This window comes from Rhinolophus ferrumequinum, chromosome 22 (assembly GCF_004115265.2).
Source record: "Rhinolophus ferrumequinum isolate MPI-CBG mRhiFer1 chromosome 22, mRhiFer1_v1.p, whole genome shotgun sequence".
Lineage (NCBI taxonomy): Eukaryota > Metazoa > Chordata > Mammalia > Chiroptera > Rhinolophidae > Rhinolophus > Rhinolophus ferrumequinum.
In genome coordinates, this window is record NC_046305.1 from 20,111,254 (window position 1) to 20,128,862 (window position 17,609).

The 17,609-nt window shown below is 40.3% G+C and overlaps 1 protein-coding gene across 4 annotated transcripts in view; it reads right to left on the reverse strand.

Moving 5' to 3' along the window:
- The window catches only part of DTL (denticleless E3 ubiquitin protein ligase homolog), a 70,290-nt gene that overhangs the window by 11,028 nt on the left and 41,653 nt on the right, over positions 1-17,609 (reverse strand). For 2 of the 4 annotated variants that reach the window (XM_033093163.1, XM_033093164.1), the window contains 2 exons: positions 12,298-13,130; positions 7,605-9,531 (listed from right to left, as the gene is read on the reverse strand). In XM_033093163.1, coding sequence (XP_032949054.1) covers positions 9,433-9,531; positions 12,298-13,130 — 932 coding nt within the window. In that variant the 3' untranslated portion in view covers positions 7,605-9,432. Of the gene's footprint in view, positions 1-7,604; positions 9,532-12,297; positions 13,131-17,609 lie in introns of those variants that run through there. The other 2 variants (XM_033093162.1, XM_033093161.1) reach the window with 2 other exon arrangements.

Genomic DNA, 17,609 nt, shown 5'->3' on the forward strand with positions numbered 1-17,609 from the left:
CCATCTGGAAAATTCTTCTCTTGGGCTCAGCTGCGTCAGCTTCTGTATAAAACCCAGGCTCCGTTGGATGGGCTCCCACAGCCCCCCATCATGTCTTCATCAGAGCCCTTATCACACTGTTATGTTCTTGGGCGCCTGTCCTAGGATCCCGGGAGCCACTGAGGACAGGCCTGTATGTGCAGTCCTGACACATAGTAGGTATTTGGCAAATAGCTGCCTAGTAAAAGACTCCGTTCTCTTTTCTTGAAAAGAATCTACATTTACTGCTTGTTTCCTATCTTAACCATGCCAATTTTTTCCCATTCCCGGCCACATTTCACCCCTTTCATGCTCCTGAAATAACCCTCCACGAAGACAACTGCCCAACAATTGGGCCTCGTGCAAGCTCTGATCTTCATCAATTTCTCTAGCAGTGAACTACCCGCTTCTCACAAAATTTTATTTCCTGCGCTCCTGAGCTGACACTTTTTGAATTCTCTACTTTCTGGTCTGCCCGTTCACTGGTTCTCTTTCTTCTTCATGCTTCTTGCCACTGCTATGCCAGGCATTTGGCAAGCATGGGGTGGGTGTTGGTGGTGGTGGGATATATGCAGTAATGTGCTGGTAAGTTGGCTCACTGGGGGTGAGGGTGGGAGGGGAGGCCCTAATCTGTGGCTTCTGTCTGTTCCATGGTGTACTCTCACCACAACTGATTTCAGGCTACCGACGCCGACAACCAGCTCACAAAACTCCTGACTATTTAGTACTATACTCTCGCGAGCACAGCCAGCTCCAGCACAGCACTGGGGATGCAGAAATGACTAAGACCAGTCTGACCTCTAGGAGGGTACAATCTAGTAGAGAGAATATGTGATACGCACTACTGTAGTGTTTGAACAAGACACTGTGGGGTCGAGCGGAAGGCTTCATTAGGAAGGTCTGTGAAAACGCCTATACGAAGGGACGGGGGTTTGAACTGGACCTTAAACAACAAGGACTTAAAGGCAGGCATAAGGGTAAAAATGACAGCGGCGGGGAAGCACCTTGCACAAAGGCAGGACTGGGGTGCAAAGAACGTGGGACACGAGAATGGGTTCTGCCGTATCTCGTTTTGTGACCCTCATTGCATCGGTTCACTTCACCAGGCCAGTTTCTGCATCTTTAAAATAAGAATTTGAGTTCTATGACTCATTTCTGCCTTGATGACTGACCCTGGGAAGAAAGAATATACAAGAGTGGGGAAGAAGGAGAAAGGAAGAAATGTATGTAGTGTGGAGATTTCAGGTGGCCAAATGCTACAGGACCCCGCCTCCCCGCCTTAGCCCTCCCTAACTTCTGGCTCAGTCCAGTTATGCAAGTCCCAAGCCCATGTCTGAGCCCTCGCACGATTTGCTGAAGGCTCACTTCTTTTAAGCTCAATGAATGTACTGAATCCTGACAGTATATGTAGAGGCAACTTGGTTCCTCCTTCTGCGCTGAGGGAACAGATTCTCCTTAGAAAGCATCACAACAATCCCATAGGCTCCGTTAGTAACTCACTCCCTTTGCGTAAGAGTTATAAGATTGAGTCTATCTTCCCACCTCTTGCCTATCTTCTCTAGAGAACTATTTGATCCTTCATTCCTTTTTAAAACATTGTGAATCATGAGACATCTACAGAAGTGCATAAAACATAAATGCAAAATGTAATTATAGAGCAAACACTAATGCAATCACAACCAGTGTGAGACAGTGCCATAACCTAGTCAGTCCTCCATGTTACTTCCCTCCAGAGGGAACCGGTCTTGGTTTATTGTAATAACCAGCTTTGTTTTACCTTTTACTACCCATGTATATATTCCTCAAAACTAGTTCAGCATTGCTATTTGTCGTTCAACTGTATACATTCCTTTGTTTCTTGCTTCTTTTGCTCCACATTCTAAGATTCATTCAGTGTCATGTGTTTCCTCTTTTTCATTTCGTGGTTATAGAGTGCTGAGTATACCAGTTTACCCACTCTCCTGTGGATGTACATTTGTGTCCAGCCTTTGGCTACATAAACAATGCTATCAAAATACTTGGACACACGCCCAGGGCACATGAGCTTCCCTAAGGTATAGGGGTGATACTGTTGGGTCGTAGGGTGTGTTTTCATCTTCATCCTTCATTCTGTCCCTTGTATTTGTGAACCATCCTTTCTCCACTTTTTCTTTTCTAAAGAATTTTTAACTTCTGTGCGTTTGTCCCTATTTTTCTAACTTTCCATCATGTTTGTCCACCTCCCTGTGTTCCTATAAGGTATTATCAGTCCTGATTCTAGACCTGTGTCACCTCCCTCCTGCAGGTAAGAGTGGTTTCCTCTCCCAAGGAGTAACTTTTTTATTACTCAAGTAGGAAGTGTATTTGGAACATTTTGAGAGTTCTTTCAAATGTGCACAACATGGAAAGTATATATTTGATTAATAGGGGGTCAGGGACAGGCTTCTTTCTGTGAGGCGTCATAGTATAGAAATTACTACTGTGGGCTTTTGAGTCAGAACAAATCCACAACTACTGTTTGTTGGCTCCCAGTCCTTGGGAAAGTTACTTAACTTCTCTTGTGCTTTAGTTTCCTTATCTGTCAAAACACAGAAAACAATTATACCCACTTACAGGGTTATTGTATTATATGAAACTATCTCTAAGTTTGATCAAAAGAGGTTTAGGGTGTTTCCTTGAAAATAAGACCCAGCCAGACAATCAGCTCTAATGCATCTTTTGGAGCAAAAATTAATATAAGACGCAGTCTTATTTTACTATAAGACCGGGTCATTAGGATATGATGTTTGATATAACACCGGGTCTTATATTAATTTTTGTTCCAAAAGACGCATTAGAGCTGATTGTCCGGCTAGGTCTTATTTTCGGGAAAACACAGTATAAATTTGGTCTTCAGACAGGGAGTAAAGGCAGGCATTCAAAGTGCCTTCAGGTTGTGTAGTGGATACACACGATGAGTTTGTATCGAGTGTTTATAGTGAGCCTAAACACTGTCCTCCCTTTTGGTGGGGTGGCTGGCTAGGGCAGGCTTGTGAGATGCCGCCAGTGGCCACAGAACACAAAGTGAAGTGAATCGGCCCATTTGGGAATCAAACCCACAACCCTGGCTTCATGCACTATTTAACTGGCCAAAACGACATGAAAAAGGAGAAAGTGAATGGGATTAGAAATGCTGTCAAAGTAAACAGGAAGGCAAGAGAACACAGGATAACTCAAATTAACAAGCTGCTCTACAGGGCATCCTCTCTTTGTATAATTTATTGTACAGGAGACTTGGCTGGAACAGAAACCATTCCTAATAATCAAATAACCACGTTCTAATTTTCCTTTATCCTGCAGGCACTCCATGTATTAATTCCAGACTTTGCTGCTTACCTTTCTTGGTTTTAGGAGACAGTTTTCCAAAGCCAGATACTTAATTACATGTGTAACCCTTCAAGGCCAACACCTCATTACCTAATTAGGGAGCTGAGAAATGTTTATCATAACCACCCTCTTCCTACCCCTACCCGGAAGTTATTAGTGTTCATTTTGACTTGCCTGCTAATCAACCCCTTTGTGAAGACACTGATTTTTGGACTCCGAATCTTCTACCCACATAAAGTTCTCTAAATCCAATAAGGCTTTTGAGGAAGCAGCATTTCCAACTTGATATTAACTGTTGGGCTGAATATTGACCCATGAGAGTCAATAACGCATACTGAATTTTAACTTTTTCAGTTCCGGTGCCACTATCAAGTTATTTCACAGTTACACTTGATAAATTGTATTATGCTTCTTTGCATACAATTCTTAGAAAATTGTGTCTGAGTGTCTTATAGGTGATGGAAATGGGCGGAAGAGGAAAAGACTGGTGCTGAATGGTTATCAAGTGATGGATTATGACAATAATTGCTAACTTCAAGTCAATATTGCAAGGCCAGATGGTTTATTTATAGTTTGTTGTTTCAGTAACAAATACTACCTGGTAATATATTACTAGAGGGAAGGGCTCATTATTTATATTACTTTTAGACTATGACTTTTAAAAGTAAGGCTGTTCATTAAAAAACAGCCCTTAACATTTTCATTTGACTTGATCACTTTGACACAAGCCCAAGAAGGGGATCCAGCATAGTAGGAATGCTTGCGGATGTGAACATGCCAGTTCCTAATGAGAGAACGCCATGTTCTCTAAATTCCCATAAATTGGAAACCAGGGACTTGAACAGCAGCAGTGGTAGCCAAATTTTGTGCTCAGATGCCAACTGAAAACCCCAGTGCTGGGTTTGTCCACCAAAATGTCAAATACACCTTCATGACTGGTAATTTGGCACTGATGTGACAATGACAAGTATTACTGGCATCGAAAAAAAGGCCCAGGGAAGAACCTCATTAAGTGAGAGGAAAGAGTCTAGAGTCTATACAATACTCCTCAACCGAATGTTTGACCCTTGTATCCTACAAAATCAGAGCTACTAATAAAGCAGCATGGCCTGTTCTGAGCTTCACCTCTTTGATTTTATTTGCCTAGACTGGCCTGGGAACACAATAGCCTAACAAGCGACCAAGAATTGGCTCTAAAGGTCTGCCAGCTGCAGCTTCCTTCCTAAACGTGAACACATCCTAGACAATGTAGCAGAGCTGCAGGCAGCAGTCAGGAAGTCGGAGGGTGGGCTTTGTGTGAGCAAAGGCTTTGATAGGAGTCCAGGATACAGGTTTGCAAATTACAGCCTCTTTAAACAGTGGCTGAGGCCATGTATGAAATAACTTCTGTAATTTTCATGTGTATCTGGTGGGAAAGTCATGAATCTCAAACACCGAGGCACTGGAGACTTTTTTCCCAGAGGCGTACTTGCTCCTTTTGAAAAGACCTAGGGCTGGGAGGCCCAGGCAACACAACTTTTAGGACCACAGCTCTAGCAGAAAGGGGACAGGGATGAGTTAGGAAAACTGAAAAGTTACTTCAACCTTTATGTCCATTTATCAAATATGGTAATAACTCCTGCCTGCTCTACCTTATGAGAATAATTCTAACAGTAATTGTTCAATAAATATTAGCTATTGTGTGCCAGGCACTGTCCTAAGAGCAGTATATGTAATAATCACCCAATTCCACTTTACAGACAAGAAAACTGATGCACAGAGAAGTTAAGGAATGTGCCCAAGGTCATAGAGCTTGGGCTGGGATTCAAAGCTAGGCAGTTTGGCTTTAGAGACCATATTTTTAATGATTACTTATAATGTTGTAAAGAATAAAATAAAAACAAGCTTGAGAACAGCATTTGACTTTGAAAAGTTAAAGGTGCTCGAAGCAGCAGTGGAATGAAGTATTGGAAGGAAGAGTCTGCAAATAGACAGCACTCGCTACATAACAGCTGTTCACAAACAGCTTCATTCAAGACTTGAAAAATCTGATCTTTGCCTGTTTCTCCCAAATGCTGACTTTAGCATAATGAACTGCCAGAGATCAAGTGACTCCTTTGACAAGTGGAAGTACAGGGAAGAACTGCAGACCAGCCGCCTCACACAGGGCTTGGCACCCAGGGGATGAATAAATAAATGTTGGCTGAATTGAACACGTTCCAATCAAAGGCATTTTGAAATGTGCTATTCATATTCCACAAAATGGCCTGAACATAAATTATTTAGAATGTCAAAACAGGAAGGGGCGAGTTAAGGAAATTAAAAGAGAAATGGAGTGTAAATGAAATATTTAATTCAAAATAAAGAACCTGGTTATACATTCTTGAAATCCACTTTCCTGGCTTAGCAGGGAAGTGGGAGGGATGAGCTTTTGGGATGGAGCAATATAATACAACGTAACAATGTAATACCTCTTATTTGTGTTGTAGAGACGTGCTGTACAGATCCTGTTCTGAATAAGCTGCTTAATGTGCTCAGGTGATTTTTTTTTAAAGGCTGACTTTATCTTACACCATTTCTTAACAACTCCTATACTTTTTAGCAGATATAGAATAGTTTGTTTTTTTTTTTAAACCACTTTTAGACCAAAAAAACAAAGAAAGGAAAAAAAAAAGAATCCCTTATAACAAGTTGAGCTTGTCTTCCTGGCATCAGATCTAATGAAGCATTAGACTCACCTTATGTCCAACAAAATGTGTTTGGCCTGCCTATAATTTCCAACCAATATCTAAGGAACTGCATAATGCAGGTTTTTCCATAATTTCCAAGAATTTAACAAGTAACTGGTTAGTCCGTGATCTGCTACCATCCAAACTTAGTCGAGGCAAAGAATCTCCTATGAGAAGCAGTGAGGTTTGACAAGCAAGAGCTCAGCTGGCAAACATCCAGTCCTTTGTAAAACTGTGAAGCAAAAACCACCTGTGCTTAATTGCCCTAAAAGTTTCTCTTTGGTTGTCCCTCGGTGTTTGTGGGTGATTGGTTCCAGGACAGCTCTCAGACATTAAAATCTGCAGGTGCTCAAGTCCCTTACATAAAATGGCATAGTATTTGGATATAACCTACGTATATCCTCCTGTATACTTTAAATTACCTCTAGATTATTTGTTAATACCTAATACAATGAACTGCTCTGTAAATAGTTGTTATACTGTATTGTTTAGGGAATATTGACAAAAAAAAAAGTCTGTACATGTGCAGTACAGACGCAACCGTCGCAGGCCTAACTACACAGTTCACGTCCCCAGCAACGTAACATTGCTGACCAGGGGTTGGTTGAACCCGTGAATGTGAAACACACGGATATGGGGGCCGACTGCATGGCACTCGCACTCTCTTCTGAGCACATCTGTAAACTGCTGCCCACACTACCCGTTGTGGAATCCGTTCCCTCTGTGACGCTCCTTGGTCTTTGCTTTAAGAGTGAAAGGAAGTGCTGAACCTCTTGGGACTGGGAGAAGCAGAAAAACAGACCTAAGAGCAGCAGTGTTTGCTGTGATAGGCTCTCACAAAGCAAATGTTGAACTGATAAGTGACCTAGTAGAAGAGGTCATAGCCACAGGCTAAATTCAAGCTGGGGGTTAAAGCAACACACACACTTAAAAAGTCATCTCCAAGCATCCATATAACGCAGTGGAGGTTTTAAAAAACGCCTCCTATACAGGGAGCCCCAAAAGTCTTATTAGCAAAGTTTTAAATTCTTAGGGCTGGGGATGGGGTGGTGGGCTGAGACCACCCTCTGGCAGTCTAACAGGGTTAGCTACACATGGTCTTGATTTATCATCAGTTAAATGTGCAGCCAAGATTGAAAGAGACATTTTAAAGGACTAATTATTTAACCCTGAAAAAAGTAAATTAAGGGCCTGTGTTGAAATAGCCAAAGGAAACTAATCCAGCATCATAGCAATAGTGCTTGGAGTGCATTCAAATGGAAAAGCTTGGGCTGGAAATACTAGTTTAGAAAAAGAACTACATCACTCCACCCTCCTTCAAGTAATCCAAGCCATCTGAAACGCTAAAAGTCTGACTAAGCAAGATGTATTTTATTAAAACCTCTTTCAGCTTGAACTAAATCATATCCTTGGGAATAAACAAATTTTATTCAATGAACAAGCAGAAGGGATTTGATTACTTTTTGTGTAGACTGCTTCTAGGTTAATGCAAAAAGCTCAAAAAAGGACATCAGATAAGGTAAAAGGCTTTATTATTCCGGATCAGCTTAAAGTCTGATACTGACACAAACAGGGATAATTATTATCTCATTACATTTGACCTTTGGCACTCATTTGAAGTACTAGTTTTCCAAGTGGGACATGTTACACCCAGTAGATTCTCAGCAGTTTCTGACAGCCACATTTACCCTAATTTCACTGAGTAGAGCTATCAGGAGATGTGCAGGGATACAAAGCACAAAATCATCTACTTTAGTTATCCTTTTCTTTTTTAAAGATTCTTTCAAATCAAGAAAGAGATATAGCATTATTGGCAGGTATTAGTCATAAATAACACCTTCCCACAGTGAACTAAAAAAAAAAGCAAACACCAAATATACGTAGAGCTCGTGAATATTCAGTTAATGCTACGGTACACTTTGTTTTGAAACAGCAATTCTATGGCTTCCTTTTATTATTGTTCTCCTTGGATAAACCAGAACTCATGCTTAATTGACCTTTGCAGTTCTGGTTGTTACAAGCTTAACTTATAAGAATCCAAGGACTTAAAGAGTTATCATTAAGAACAGATTTTAAAATTATGACAAAAATATGAATAACATCTACACAGTCCTCAGGGACATGGATAAAACGAATCAAGCTTCATGACTGGAAGGGGACCCCCTTCCAAGTTCAAGTACACAGAGCTTGTTTCTATTAGGTTACAACAGGGGAAAATATAAAACAACAGTTCACCTCAAGATGATCTGCTGGTTAAGGGAGGTGATGCTCAAGATATTTTGCACATTACAGAGTCCGTCTATACACTCTATTAAATAGCAAGAGAAAATGCCATGACTAGAAAGTCATTGCTTTTTATGTATATGAAAAGAATCCAAAAAAAGCAAGTTAAAACTAAGATTTATTCTTTAGGTTGTGGATTTTCAGTTCGGATCTACCTTCTTTTATAATATCAATAAATCATTACTTTTTCTTAAAATCTGATGACTTTTTTAAAAAAGTTGCAGCCCCTGGAGAACTGAGGACTCAATTGAAACCCCAGCTTCAGTGTATGACTATTGAGTTTATAAACACGTTCCTCTCGTAAATGGTAAAATCATAACCTCTAATAGAACATGATAATGGGTTGGTAACATTGTAGACTGCTTAGCAAAAATATGGGGAACTTAAATCTCATGTGGGAGATATACTCAGGGGAAAAAGACAAATGGAAGGTTTCTAGTGTCCTCCTACTTTCTCCAAAGAGTTGACTGCTTTTAAAATAATTTTAACTTACGAGATTTATCACTGAATCACGCACTGAATCGACATAAATGTACTTATCTGAACATTGCATTTTTAGATACACTTTAAAAATCCTCAAAGAAGTATAGTGAAAAGATTATATATTTTCAATGAAACGACACGTGTCTGAGCAGCACAGCTGCAGGAGTCTGCAGCAGACGTCTTCCGCAGCTGGCCTTCGGACAGGCCCTGCTGCGGCCCGCCCACACTTCACATTGTGCATAGAAAGTCTCAGATCAACAAGAGACAAGTCTTGTTTTTGGCCTCATGAGCTGGGATGTCATTATTGTAGAGAAGATGCATAATTTAAAAAGTGAAGACTACTTATTCAACATGTTACAGAGTGACAAATTTGCTTTATGAAATTTAAATACAGCATTCATCCCAAGGAAGCTGTGTATATACTATGGTAGTAGAACCACACTAGGTAAATTTCAGAGTTGAAAGGATTGTCTCTAACAATAAAAAACAAAAAAAAAAACTGGTAGCTTTCTTAAAGACCAGAGGTATAGAGTCACTCTTGTATTTTTATCGTGTTTGAATGGGCCAAAGTTCAGTTAACTTACTCAGATTAGCTCTATAATTCTGTTGACTGTTCAGGACTACAGTAGTCATCCTGGGACTTCCTATGGAAGTACGTACAAATTTTCCTCATGGAGCTGGGAGTAATAGTGACCTAGAAGAAGAAAGTTAAGATTTCAGAGATTTTCTAAGACAAAGTTCCCCTGGCGAGTTATCACTAAAGGGTATTTTAACTTAGGATGCCTAACAATTTGACTATTTAGTCAGCCAGCTTTCAGTCCCCAATACTTTGAGGACAATGTCTCTTTTGGGTCATCTGTACTGAAGATAGTAAAAATTTAACAGACGAAAGTATGCAAGGAAGGTTGGGACTTTTCATGTGAACAGAAAATATTCACCAGTTAAACCTAATAGGAACCAAAGAGGTTACAATTACGATCCTCTTTGAAATAAATGAGTAAGTCACCCTCCAAAATTTACAAACAAGATAGGTAGGTATTCAAATGGCAGTGCCACCCTCTTCTGAAGAAGTCTACATTATCGCCATGTACGTAAAGAAAAAAACTCTTTCAAAGAAACTTTAGCTTCAAAGATTGAAATGATAAAACCAGTGTTAAAAAAGAGAGACAACAGGCCCCAAATGGAGCCACGTGTGCTAAATAAGCCCCACCTCAGCAAACCCAGACCAGCAATATATAACCAAACTGCAGTTTCAGCCTCTCCCAGGAATGTAGTAACCTTTAACCAGTCAATCTGGAATTTCCTGATCAAAACCAGTGAGGTAACCTGTCTGACAGACCCCCTGCCTTTCCCTAAGGGAAGGTGACCATGCCTGAAATAACACATTTTTTTTTAACTTTCTTTTCCCTCCCCCTTTTCTGTCTTTAAAAGCCTTTCATTTTGCATAGCTTCTCGGGGCTCTTTTCTGTTAATATTTGCTAGAAGGGATGCTGCCTGATTCATGAATTGTTGAATAAAGCTGATGAGAGCTGCAGATTTACTCAGTTGAATTTTGTTGTTTAAAACCCAAAATGTCTTGGACCAGCACACCATTTTTTAAAGACTCTAAGATTTGCACATTAGTGAAAAAAGTTTTTCATTGAAGTTGCTTTTGGTGGGGGAGGGGGGAAAAAAGTAATTGCTTTTATGCTAACACATAGCTAAGATCAGCTCCTCTGAAAAAACAGAAATTTTGGCCATGGGCAAAGAGCAGATAGTGATAATTTTGAGAGAAGAAAGGAAACTCTCCATAGAGTGTTTAAAATAAAAAGTTCTGTAGCAAGGTCTTGGTTGCAGTTTACGTTCGAAGTAATCTTTAAAATATATCTAGTCTATTTTTCCTAAAATTATGGGATAGGCTTCATGATAGTAGGTGGGTGATATGAACACTTATTAAACAAGAACTCGTCTAAGGTTGTCCACCTTCTGCCTTTTAAAAGGGCAGACGTCGCTGATCATGACTCCTTGATTGGATTTTAATCATTCTACCATCTTCTCCTTAACATACAGCAAGAGCGACTATGACTTACAGTAGAAACTTCCCTAACCCACCTCCCCTTAACTTATAACTGATGAACGGAAGCTTTCTGTTTCCTTTGACTGGTGCCCACAGCTCACCCAATGTTCACAGCTACTTCTGCCTCCACCATTATAATGAGTCATTTGCTTTTCAAGGCTATAAACCTATTTCTGTCAGCAATATCTGTTTAAAAAAAAATTTTTTTTTAATTGGGGATATTGGGGAACAGTGTGTTTCTCTAGGGCCCATCAGCTCCAAGTCGTTGTCCTTCAATCTAGTTGTAGAGGACACAGCTCAGCTCTAAGTCCAGTCACCATTTTCAATCTTAGTTGCATGGGGGGCAGCCCACCATCCCATGGGGAATTGAACCGGCAACGCTGTTGTTAAGAGCTCGCGCTCTAACCAACTGAGCCATCCCGCCACCGAGCAATATCTGTTTTTAGAATTATTTAACTTAAATATTATCAACCAATAAAATATGAGCCCTAAAAAGATAAATAAAATTAAGCTGAATGTTTAAAAAAGTATACATATAGCTGAGTTGCCAAAAATATTTGTGTGAGCAAGATGACTAACTGTAAGAGATTGGGGATAATCATTAAAATCTAGAGGATTTTCTGCACTTAAATTGCTTTGTAAATATCTAAGTTTCACTTTATTTTAAATAATTATAAACTATAATTACGAACTGGAAATCTATTTATGGATGTTGGGAACTTGCCCATCAATGACAGCTTTTCTGTAAAAAGGAGAGGGAGTCTATAAAAAGTGGTTGCCAGGGGCTTGGGGAGATAAGAAAAGGGGCAGAGGGAATAATGTCAAACAAAGAAGAGGAAAGCTATTTTTGACTTGATATCCTAGAGCAGGGGTGTCCAAACTTTTTTCAACGGTTTTCACCAAGGGCCATATGCGGTAAAATCCACAAACAGCCGGGCCACTCACTCGAGGTGAAGTACGTATTGCCTCACCTGGTTTATTTAAGTAAACTAATTATATTTTTGGAATTTGCTGCGGGCCAATTAACAATGGATTGCGGGCTGCAGTTGGCCCGCGGGCCGCAGTTTGGACACCCCTGTCCTAGAGGATGAGGAGGCTTGGATGAATCAGCAACAGGGCTGAGGGGTATGGACTTTGACAGAAGTGATTTTAACGGGAGTAAGTAGGGTTGGCAGATAAAATACAACACACACAAGAGTTACATTTGAATTTCAAACAAACAACAAATAACTTACTATGAAAACTTTTTAGTATAAATATGTCCCATGCAATATTTGTTCTGTATTTTTATATGCTAAATCTGGCAACCCTAGGAATAAATAGACTTAAAAAAAAAAAAAAAAAAGGCACCTGACTTCTGAGAAGGGATCTATACCTGCCCCCTTCCCACCACTCCGGACTCACCGGGCCCGGAGAAGTCTTCCCGCTCTGCCTCCTAGGATTGGGGGTCTGGGATGACGGGCTCCGTGGAGATGGATTCTCAGCCTTCCGTTTGGCTGCCATGGCCAATAACCAGTTTTTATTCTCTGGGGAGCTATTTTCTTTGCCTACCACTTCAGACCCTTCCCCACAAGATCCCAGAGGAAGAGGTAGTGTTCCACAGCCTTCTGAAGCGTAAGGACTGGCAGGAGAAGGAGGCTCCGAGACGCTCATACTGGCGCCTTCCATCTTGCTTGGTTTGGTAGGGCCTCCGGGGTCCTTCCCAAGGTCTTCCTGGTTACCAGTAAGGCAGCACAGATCCAAATGAAGCTTTTCTACTGGGTCATCCAGCTCTGTCACACAGCTGCAGCTCTTCACACACTTCTGTTTCACATTCTCCAGACAACTCGAGTCTAGCCTCCTCTTCACTCTGTTTCTGGACTCAGAGCAAGCCATTGCTTGGGAAGCCTTCAGGCTCACAGGAATAAGGGCTTTTCTTGGCGATGTGATCTTGACCTCAGAAGCAGGAGGAGTGATGGGCGGTGATGAGGAAGGTGTTTGGGTCATCCAGTTTCTAATGGACATCTTGAAAGATGAGGGTGGCTTGGGAGAGACAGAGGAGATGGAGCCTCGTCTGCTGATGGGAGAGCGGGCCTTGGCAGGAGAGGTTTTAATAGAGAACGTGGGAGTATTTGAAGGAAGAGGGAGGTCTCCAGCACAGCTTGGAGCACAAGCTGCTGAGGAGGGGGAGGAAATAGACGGACTGCTTTTGACTCTGGGGGCTTTGGCAGGAGTACTCTGGCTACTTGTCGCTGTTACTGAAAAAGAAAAGAAGGTCACAAAAATCAGATGTGAAAGCCAAAGAAAATCCCTGAATCAAGGAAAATGACACTAACTTAATCATCCAAGGGTCGACTTCCCAGTGAGATCACATAAATCATTTGATTCTTACCACACTCCTAGCATAATTTCCTTTGCTTTTCCTAACTGCCAGCCTCCCAACCACCCATCGTAAAACATAAACTTGTAAAACTCTAGAAAATATAGAAAAATTAAAAGAAGAGAAATTTAAAAGCATCCAGCTAAACCATTTTAGCCTTTTTCCCTATACTTGTACATGTGATAAATATTATACACCTCAATTTTTTCTATACGAAAATGAGACCGTAATGTATATACCTGTATTATTTTGTAACCTGCTTCTTAACCTATCATGAACATTTCCCACACTAATAGAACAGATTTATATTATCATGCTTAATAGCTACAAAGTATTCTAAGGTAACAGTAAGACATTTAGGTTGCTAATGATATTTTGTCTTCATAAGGAAAGTAGCTACTAGCATTCCTACCTGTACTTTTGAGCAATGCTAGGGCAGACAGGCTTTTACACAGGAGTGCAGAGGTCAAAAATCTGGCACAATCATCTACTATGTGACTTGAGCACAACCCTTTACCTCCTCTGCCTCAGTTTCCTTCTCTGCTAAATAGAGATAGTTTTTAATCTCCACAGTAAGTAATTCCATCAATGATTAAGGTTATCAGGCCTCATGTGGTTTTCCACCTTCATTTACACATGGCTCCTATTTTCCACAAGCCAAAGAATGTCAAAGAACTTTTCAGAAACTGAATGCTTGCTTTCAAAGCAAATTCAGCAGTGATAGAACTCTCCTCTGTCCTGTCCTTTGTTTACAGGCAATGGCAAGCACTCCAGGCAAATTCTTACAAAATTCATGCTTCTTCCCTCTCAGGCCCCGCCACAGAAAACACTGTTATTTTCTCACGTTCCTTCAGAACTTTCTAGATTTCTGGAGTAGTGTTCCTGTCTTCAAATAACAAGGAAAAGGCATCTATTTATTTGTCAGTCACAAACTCTTTGACTTATAGCTGATACCTAATTCAGCTCTGATATTTAATTCAGTTAGATCAATGAATTGCATTTATATGCAACTGAACTTAGGATGATGGGCTGACATAAAAATACAGTCTCTCTTTTAGTTAGAATAAAGATTCACAAGAACTAGTTTCAGTTAGTCACCCGGCAAATTTTATCCTGTGCTTTTCATTTTCACTACTCAAGGCAGCCTTGCTTTATGACAGAGAAAGTCTTCAAACTGACTTCTGCCTCAACTTTTCTCATCAACCATATGTTTAGAGATGGCCAAAATGATACTGCTCCTTCAATAAAGATCATTACCAGAAAACCCATTTTGTTAGAATGTACTATAGCAGGGGAGTTGGTGACAGGGACCTGTCCACGGAGCGTCTGGTGACAGTCCTCACACTCACGTTCTAGAGCATCATTACAGTTATTATCTCCAAAGGAAAGAAACTTTTCATTTGCTTCACTCCTCAGTGCAGGTCAACAGTCACTGCCAGGCCCTACTCATCCGTGCCATCAAGTGGGTTGAAATGTAGGTGTAGAGAGGAAAGTCCTAAAAGAGTATGCATCTTACAACATGCAGATTCGAAGACAGGATTAGAAGAGAAGGGAAAGCTGGGCCAGGCTCAAAGCAGATGTACCGGGGTGCCAAAAAAATGTATACACGTGACTTGTATCCACCTTTTGTTACCGGTATATATTGAGTGTTACAATATTAATATACAGTTTTTTCCTTTCTTAAAATGTGTGTACATTTTTTTGGCACCCTCTGTATAAGTTTCTGATACTTGAGTGGCAGACATCTGAGTGTTTATTGAAGGTCAGCGGGAAATCTGACGTGGTGGAAAGTTGGGGCATTTCTTCTTCCTTCAAGACATTATAATTAAGGAAGGAGTAGACCATGGGGGTCAAAGAGAAGACTGTTAACTTTGAAGATTAACAAAACTCTGGATCAAATTTAAATCTTTTTTTAAAAACAGTAATTAGGTTATAAAAGTAACAAAAGTTCATGGTAAAAAAGTTCAGTTGCAGAGGGGAATGTGGTAAAAAGTAAAAAGTCCTCTATATAAACTTTCTCATTTCACTCTAATGTGCATTCCACAATTTTCTATGTGCCTGTTAGCACACACTAAGGTATATGTATATCATACATTAAAAAAACCCAATGGATTATTATATACATACACGTCCTACAATTTGCTCTTGTCTCTGAATAGTGTTTTCTTTTTCTCTTTATATCTCTTCATATAGGTACAATTAGATGCACTACATTCTTTTTTAACAGCTTTTCCCCAAAAATAAGACCTAACAGGGAAATAAGCCCTAGCGCGGTTTTTCAGGATGACATCCCCTGAACATAAGCCCTAATGTGTCTTTTGGAGCAAAAGTTAATGTAAGACCTCGCCTTCTTTTTGGGGAAACCCGGGACGCTACTTTAGGATCCTGTTGCAGGACACTGCTCACTGCCTCCTGAACAAGCTGTGCACGGTCACATCTCTGCCTTTGTTCATGTGGTTTTCATGCCAAGTCTGCCCCTTCTTTGCCAGGCAAAAATTCTCCTCGTGTTTCCAGGCTCTGATGACAATGTTCACTCACAAACTTCTTTCCTCCTGTCCCATAGAGCTCTTCTGTCCCCTAGGAAATGATTTCTCATATCCTTTTGTTTATTATACAGCTAGGAATAATATTTATAATGTACTATAGCTTCTGTATCTGCCTTCTGGACTAGACAGCGAGCACCTCGGGTAGGTGATGATGATTTAGTCCTTTTTAGGTATAGTGCCTAAAATGTACCTAATCAGGGATTATAAACAATGTTTGCTCAATCTCTCATTCCTGCTGAGAATGATAAGGGTGGGGTTCTAGGCATCAAAAAAAAAAAAGAAAAGAAAAAGACTAAGTATTTTGCTGACTTAGGTGACTGCAGCAAGCTCTTGAGATAGAACGGGTAAGGTTTCCTTCTCTTTGAGATAAGGATAATCATCTCTGTCACACAATAATGCCTAGACCAGAGTTTCTCAATCCTTGCTGCATACCAGACTCAGAGCTTTATAAAAATACAGGTACTTGGCCCCAGTTATTATTCCAAAAGGAAAGAATCTTTTCATTTGCAGACCTAGTGAACCCCAGGCCTAGTGAACAATCTCGGGGGACACAAACTTTTAAAAAGCTCCACAAGTGGTTCTGATGCATAGCCAGGTTTGAGAACCATTGGCCTTGCCAGTGCTATGAGCTTTCTGGCTGATACAGTGAAACAATAGTGAGCCATAGAGCAGTTGCTAGCTAGGAAAAGTAGGGCAGAGGAAAAAGGGGCTGTGCCTTGGGATTTAAAGCCTTCCAGTAGGTGTGTTAGAAGGCCAGAAGAGAAGATATGCAGTCCAGAACAGCAATGAAAGGTTGGGGTGGCCATGAGAAGCTTGAGAAAGCAGAACATAATTTTCAATGCGGCAGTGTGATTAGCAGCAGCAGGCAACCTGTTGCTAGAAGCTGGCTTACAGGGTTGAATGGCCAGTATGACACTCACGTAGGGTTGTTGCCCGGTAATGCTCCTCAGAGTAAGTCGAACATCACCCAGAAATGGAGAAACCTAGGTATAAGCCTTGGTCTGGTCTTAACTTGAACTTAGCTTTGCTGTGTTGGGCTCTATTGCAGAGTGCTTCCAAGTATGTGCTCCACAATCAGACTGCAAGGGCTGGACTCTGGTTCTACTTCAACCTCATAGCTGTGTTATCTTAGGCAAGTGTAACTTCCTTGAGCTTCAGTTTCAGTTGTTTGGGGAATTTAATGAGATAACCGAAGTGGGTCCTTGACACAATTGTGCTAGTACTCAATAATAGCTATATGTTGTTGTGATTATTGTGGTCCAAATTTGGTCAATATGTGTAACTTTGTGACTTGGCTTCCAAAACTAAGTATAATTAATGATATACTAAAAAAAAAAAAATAGTTAAAATAGGTTTTTAATCAACAATCTTAAAATGGTTATAGCCAGTAACAGAAATTCCACCTCTGGGAATCTATTTTAATGGAAAGGGGGGACTCAAAATTCAGAAAAAAATTTTCACAGAATACTAGAAACAAAATATTCAACTACAAGACAGTAGCTAGGTAAATTATGGAACACATAGTCAGTGGACTATTTTAAATGTTTTGTTGCAGAGATAACATAGAAGGTGCTTAGAACATCATGCTCAGTGAAAAAAATTCCCCAGAAATCCAAATGTATATATAATTATGACTCTGTTAAGAATCGCTATGGGTAAGGAAAAAAAATCTAAAAAACTCCTCAAAATATTAATTAAAATTACGTATGAGTGGTAGAAATACTGATGGCCTTTTCCTCATATGATTCTTCTCTTTTCTATTTTCCAAAAATAGGGAGAGAAAAATACACATAAAGACAAGGCAGCAGAGA